Raw genomic sequence first — 7,094 nt, forward strand, 5'->3', positions numbered from 1 at the left:
ATCAAGATCAAGGAAGTGGACAATCAAGGGTGGGGGTTGACTTTTGCCATGATCCATGTGTAAGAGCAAGTCAACCAATGAAAAGGAGTTAATTCTTCATGTGAGACAAAAGCCTTTTCTTTTAATTTGTAAATAGAAAAAGGACTTTATGTGTGCACATTGAGTGGGTTAGAAGAATGGGGTCTTTTATTTAATTAAAAGGGGACATGTTCTTTTAATCAAATATGGACTTAGGATAATATAGTCAAACTATAGGTTAAGATCAAATTAATAAATTTTTAGCAATTTGGTCTAGGTAAATGATTAATTAATTTAGCCAAAATGCTGAGAAGGGGGCTAATAGTCTCGATGACCATTTTTAGGTGATTACAGGAAATAGTTGCTTGGAAAAATTAGTGAACAAATTCTTGATTTGAGACTCAATCTTACTTCCTAATTAAGAGTAAGGTTGAACTTGCAATCACAATAAACTATCTCAAAAGAGTTGGGGAGTCAAAGTTTAGGGGAATGAAGGGAATAGTACTCCAATAATTATAAAGTTTAAAACTTCAACGCATAAATGAATTCAAGGGAAAGGATCAAGGATTCAAAATTTGTGAGTTCCAAAGAAATGGTATGCATGTATGTACAATATTGAAACCTCAACACATAAATGAATCCAAGGCAAAGTGAAAAGCTTCAACGTTGCAAGGATTGGAAAGAGACATGTTTGGTATTAAGGTAATGACGAGTCAGATTTTGACACAAGTAAATAATGCAAGGGGTTAGGATCTCAAAGATTGGGGGATTTAAAAAATTATATACATGCAAGAGAAACTCTAAACTTTTGGTGTAAAAACAAACTTAAGGTAATTGCTTGTGGATCTAGAGATTAGGGTTGACTCGGAAATGATACTTTAGGGAAATAAACTTGAAAAAATTCTAAAAGTTTGACGAGTTGTGCAAACTTCAGAAACTAGACATTATATATCCCCTAACATTTCAAGCTTTTTGAGATTTTTGTGACTTCCTATTGATCAATATCCCAAAAAAGACAAAGGATAATTTTGAACAAGGAGAACTCCATTTAGACTATCTTAGATTTGGGATTTTTAGAAATGCAAAATATGATTAACACTTCACATGATTTAATACTAGGGATTTAATTTCACATATGTTAGTAACATTTTCGATATTTGTTAGATTAAACAATTGTGATTATCATTCAATTATTTCTCCTTATATAAGGATTAAATGATTTTTGTAGCATTAAACTTAAGCATTAATAGCAAAAGATTTGGATTTTAGTGTTTGTGGATTAGAGATGCTAAGAAATAACTGCAATTAATTGCCAAATTCTTGACTTTGAATGTAACTTAGTGAGTTAGATCAAGAGTTGAGACTCAATCTTACTTCCTAATTAAGAGTAAGGTTGAACTTGCAATCACGATAAACTATCTCAAAAGAGTTGGGGGGTCAATGTTTAATGGAATGAAGGGAATAGTACTCCATTAATTTAAAGTTTAAAACTACAACACACAAATGAATTCAACGGAAAAGATCAAATGAATCAAAATTTGAGAGTTCCAAAGAAATGGTATGCACGTATTGGAAGATTGAAAGTCCATCACATAAATAAATCCAAGGCAAAGACTACAAAGCTTCAAGGTTGCAAGGTTTGGAAAGATGCATATTGGGCATTAAGGTAATGACAACTTGAAGATTTTGACACAAGGAAATAATGCAAGGGGTTAGGATTTTGAAGATTGGGGGGATTGTGAAAATTATAAACAAGTAAGAGAAACTCTAAAATTTTGGTGCAAAAACAAACTTAAAGTAATTACTTGGAGATTTGGAGATTAGGGTTGACTTGGAAATGATACTTTAGTGAAATAAAGTTGAAAATACTCTAAAAGTTTATTTAGAAACTAAACATTATGTAACCCCCAACATTTTAGGCTTTTTGAGATTTTTGTGACTTCCCACAATGATCAAAACCCCAAAAATGTCGAAGAAGAATTTTGACCAAGGAAAACCCCATTTAGACTATCTTAGGTTTGGAAATTTTAAACATGCAAAACATGATAATACTTCACATGATTTAATACTAGAGATTTAACTTCACAAATGTTAGTATCGTCCTCCATGTTTATTAGATTAAACAATTAATATTATCATTAACCATTTCTCCTTGTAAAATATATTTACTTTGATAGCAAGTGAACTCTTACATCTTAATTTATAATACATAAATACACACATAGCCTTCGAACATACAAATGAAATGGTCATAAAAATTCAAATGATAGTTAAATCACGTGAAGTACAATAAATTTTAACTTGATATAGAATCTTTAAAAAAATTTTAAAAAGACTATGCAATAAATCTAAAAATAATTTATTTTTCAATTCACATGAAATAAAAAAAATGAAATTCTATATGACCTTAAAATTCTAAATAATCAATATTTCATATTTATAATTAAAAAATATATTTACATTAAAAACATAAAAATAAAAATTCTGTTATACAAAATAAACCATTAGTTTACTTTATAAAAAATTAAAAAATCAAACCCAACAATACCCATACACGCACTAAAAGAACACACATTCAACTCCTCACGACCCTGCAACTTCCAGAAAACTTTCAGAAAATCCTTAGATTTTCTAAATAATGCGGTCGAATTCATCAGATTTTTAAGAAAACCTTCGGAAAACAATCCAATCCTTTCATTATTTGGCCTTCCTGGCGCCCCAGAAGGATGGAGAAGATAGGCGGCGTGCACTGCCATTTCTCTTCAATCTACTCTCTTCCTTTCCTTTCGACTGCAATAACTGTTTTGGATTTCTCTGCATCTCAACTTTTGATTTGAGCCCATCAGCAAGGAGTTGTGAATCAGAACTTTTTCTGAGACCAGCATTGGCTTTAATTGCTACAGATGACGGTGATCTAATTTGTTCCGTATTTGCACGGATGACTGTGGAGCGATGGGGAGTTTGGGAGGCGTCGAAACCCTCGATCTCAATTTGGGGTTTTCCTTGCCCTGCGTCTGTGAGTGCTCCGGACTCTGTATTTTGTAGTAACATCTGCAGCCATTTGTCTAAGTTGGCTTTACCAATTCGCCTGATTCTTTCATCTTCTTCATCATCAGCGGCACCTGCTCTGGCGACCACCACTTGCTTTTGCATCGATAAAACGTGTTCCAGTGCCTCATCTAACTCCTCTCCCTTGTCGTTGTCTCCAATTGATTCGTGTCCATCAGTCATGGTGATGCTGTCTTTCTTCTCTTGTTGCTGTTGCCTCTGCGCTTCAATTCTTGACGCTTGCAGGTCTTCTTCTAGGAATTCTCTTAGCTCCTTTTGAATTCTTTTTGAATTCTTTTCCATGTTCTTGAAAATAAAACTTGTTTCTTCCAAGCCCCTTCCAGCATGTTTGAGCAGAGGAATTGATTCTTCTTTACCCTTGTCTCCATCACTTGGTATGGCAGAGGGGCAGGAAGAGCGCATTTTGCGAACCTCTTTCTTCACAGGAATCTTGGAGCAGCTTGCTGTATCATCCTCTCTTACCCTTTTTCTCACTTGCTCTGTATATGGCCTCAACAATTCCTTTATGTCCTCTCTTTGCTTGAACTTCTTCAACAACTCTCTTTCAGACAAGTCCGAATCGGCCTTCAGGGACTCCAAACGAGCCATGAGGGCATGACAAGCGGCCTGACTTAACCTCGCCTGCTCTTTATACACAACATTCCTGGCATTTTCCATTCAAAGTCAATTCATTTAAACTAGGCAATTCCTTATCTATGCTTTGGGAACCAGATATATTGAATATATGCAAAGAAAAAGAATTTAAGCCCAGAATCTTCTTCACCGCAAAGAAAAATTATACTAAACCCTCCACCCCACCAAAACCAGCTAAAGCCCCTATTATTACCCTCAAAATTCCTAAATATAGAGAGAGAACTTCAAATAAAAAGTAGATGAAGGAATGAATGTTCTTACTGATGCATGGTGTCCCTTATCATCTTTTCCAAGCATTGCTTATATGATGCTTGGGTTTCAGCCAGTCGTCTCTGCTTTTCTGTTCGTCTTCTCTGCTTTATCAGAACAAATTCCAAATCCTCCAAAACCAATCTTTCTGCCTCATTTATCCGCTGCATATCCTTAAGCTCTTGATCCAGCTGAGAAATCTCCTGCCATTTTCTAACTTCTTCTCCTTTCAGTTTTAAATCTAGTTCCTTCTGCTTAGCTCTAAAAAATGCTGTCTTTGAATTGTTATAATCGCCCATGTTCTCCTTCATCTCCCAAACTCCTCCATTCAAGCAATACTGCAAGGGAGGGGTGAAATTAAAAAGAGGGAAACAGTGATCTAAAGAGGAAAGTGTTAACGGTCCAAAGCTAACCTGATCCTTCTTTTGCACTTTGAAACCAGGCTCAAATTCTCCATTTCCTTTAGAATAGCTAGGTCTTAATTTCGGGATTCCTATGCAATAATTTTCATCTTGTTCTACTTTCCACCTTCGGCTACCAGGTGTACCTTTCAATCATGCAGGGGCATCTAATCAGCGTCAAACTACCATCTATTATGAAATGTACCACCATAAATGAAAATATTAAACAACATGGAGGGGTGAAATTAAAAAAGAGGAAAACAGTGATCTAAAGAGGAAACTCACCATTCAGGATAGATTCCTTCATATTCAAGGTCCCAAGTATGCCATCCACATCCTTATCCTTTTGCACTCGGACTATGGCAGCCGGAGCTAGCCCCCATTGCCTCTTTTTACGGAGGAAATGCTGAGGCCATGCGTGAGATTCTACAACCATAACTTCGTGTAGCTGTTCACTCTTACCAGAATAAAACATGGAGGAAAATGCTCTCTGCCTGTCATGAGTGAGACGCGTAAACCAATTTGAGGACTAGGATTTTGAGAGGCCAACTGGAGAGCTATCTAAATCCTGTTTCTCAAGAAATTCTTTTAACAACTAATAAGAGCAGAATTTTGTCCCTTCGCCTCCAAATTACATGAGCCTAGTATTATGATACTAGTTGAAATTAGTGAAGGGCATTTCTTACCTGAACTCTGCATTTTTGGATGCAAATATGGAAAGGAACTGGTTCACAGAAACTCCGAGCTGCAGATCCCACCAAGGTACAAGGAACTCTAACTTGTTCTGCTTGGCCTGCTTCACCTGCCACTGTATAGGCCTCAGATTGCTTGGAACTGTTTTACCCCCTCCTGCCGCCATCAAACATGCCATTCTAATTAACATGAAATGTGCATTACATGAAATGATTCAAAATGCACTTGAAACTTGTTTACTTACTTGAACGAGGAAACCAGTGGTCTACTTCCCATGCAAGTGGGGAAGCAGGGTCAGCATGAAAGTACAGCACATTCCCATATGGATCTATCCTGAATTTAGCAGGATCAAATCCAGCATTCCTGCACGAGAAGCATAACTAGATCAGCTTGTATGTTGTACGTATTCAATAATGAAAACATAACACGATTTCCACCTAAGTCTTCAACTTTTTATCCGGATGGCTCACATAAAATGCTTGAATATAACAAGAAATGGATGAGTTAAGCATGAGTAAGCATGAGAAGTCTCAGCCGTTTCTTTCTCTTTGTTTCTCAGCCAAAGCGAATGAAGAAAACAAGCTAGCCATAAGAAAGGACAGAAGCCAGGCAATTCAGGTGAACTGAGATTCTGAGAGTACACTTAATTGCAGGAGGAATCAAATTAAAGCCAAAATAGTATCAGCTCTGCACAAGGGGCTGGGGCAAGAGTGCTTTTCCTCCCAAATAGGGCTCTAACAAGACTCCCTACTGTTCATTATATCCACTTTATTGACAAATAGCAGAACCCCTAATAGTAACTGGTATTCTATCTTTTTTCTGGGTTCGATTGTGTAAGTCTTTTTAGCATCAACGTTTCAGATCACACTACATGATCCATCATCAGGATGTGAGGGAGTCAAGGAGAAGATGATGGATGGATCATGTAGTGTGATCCAAAATGTTGATGCTAAATAAAATTACTCAATCAAACCCAGAAAAACAGATAGAATATTTACATAGATTGTAGAAATCTGATAGCTTTGAGTAACTGGAATGGCGAGGCAGGGGAGCATTACCCAAGATGGTCAAGTTGCTTCCAAATGACATCAATAAAATTTTCAGTATTTGGAGGATCTGTATCAACTGGCGAGATGACTGGAAACAGCTGGTTGAGCTCCTTCACTTTCTCCATCTACAGACAGAAGTTAAAGAAAAATATTTCAACATCTCATTCAAGATCTCTAACATGGGGACACATTCAATTTTGGCAATGACAATAGCTTCTGACAATCCAAATAGTATTTTCTTTCAAAATCATTATCAGCATTGCTAGAAATTTATCTACAGAGCACAAAAAGAAAAGGATTGACTTACACTATGTGGGTTCAAAGTGTATGGAAGGCAAGTGTAGGGAGGGCCTTTGCTATAAGGCATCTGAAAGTCAATGTTGCTGCAAAGCTTAGCATAGGCTCTGGGATAGCCCAGTTGATCATCCACCTCCATTTCCATTTCCATTTCATCCTTCAACCCCACTATATTCTGCATGGTACCCACTTCCTCTTTATCTGTTTTTCCTCCCTTTTCCTGTAACAAAGTGAAGCTTTTATCGGTTGAATGAAGAAACAAATACAATCTTATTGATTGATTGCAGAAGGAAAGGCAACGTATCCATTTTGGAATGGTAAGTAAGAGAATAGAGATTGTACGGTGAAAATACTTTAAAGCATCTACTTTGCAAATCAAACCAAGTAATGAAAGCTATTGATATATTGTAAAAGTTAAAATGTGGGAGCGGGCTCCAACGGCTACATCAGGGCACGGTAATGAAGTTCGTTTAAATTGTTCAACAGTTCCATTTGTGGATAACGCTGCAGAGAAAAACACGGCCCCACACCTACCAAAACGAAAGAAAAATAAAATCATTTATATAAGATTTTAGCTCCCGTCTCTTGGGAGGGAGTACCTAATATTTTGAAGATGTTGTAGAATTTTCATTTTTAATTAAAAAAAAAAAAAGTTTATGGATTTTAGAATGATAATTGAACTTTT

The 7,094-nt window shown here is 36.3% G+C and overlaps 1 protein-coding gene across 1 annotated transcript; it reads right to left on the reverse strand.

The window, feature by feature from the left end:
• Nucleotides 1–2,431: 2,431 nt before the first annotated feature.
• Nucleotides 2,432–6,730, reverse strand: LOC149538701 (uncharacterized). The gene is made up of 8 exons (XM_089800038.1): nt 6,420–6,730; nt 6,122–6,237; nt 5,308–5,426; nt 5,057–5,219; nt 4,656–4,864; nt 4,383–4,516; nt 3,982–4,307; nt 2,432–3,730 (listed from the first exon to the last, which is right to left on the reverse strand). The coding sequence occupies exons 1-8, from the start codon at nt 6,588–6,590 to the stop codon at nt 2,716–2,718; spliced, it is 2,253 nt and encodes a 750-aa protein (XP_089656164.1). The 5' UTR covers nt 6,591–6,730; the 3' UTR covers nt 2,432–2,715.
• Nucleotides 6,731–7,094: the final 364 nt, after the last annotated feature.

The sequence above is a fragment of the Cupressus sempervirens genome, chromosome 9, assembly GCF_028749045.1.
Source record: "Cupressus sempervirens isolate cs-2001-9-10 chromosome 9, ASM2874904v1, whole genome shotgun sequence".
Lineage (NCBI taxonomy): Eukaryota > Viridiplantae > Streptophyta > Pinopsida > Cupressales > Cupressaceae > Cupressus > Cupressus sempervirens.

Coding starts and splice junctions, on each gene's coding strand:
- LOC149538701 (XM_089800038.1), bottom strand. CDS start 6,590: ATGCAGAATATAGTGGGGTTGAAGGATGAAATGGAAATGGAAATGGAG. Junction 4,517..4,655: donor GAAGGAATCTATCCTGAATG/GTGAGTTTCCTC, acceptor CATGATTGAAAG/GTACACCTGGTAGCCGAAGG. Junction 4,308..4,382: donor AAGTGCAAAAGAAGGATCAG/GTTAGCTTTGGA, acceptor CCTCCCTTGCAG/TATTGCTTGAATGGAGGAGT.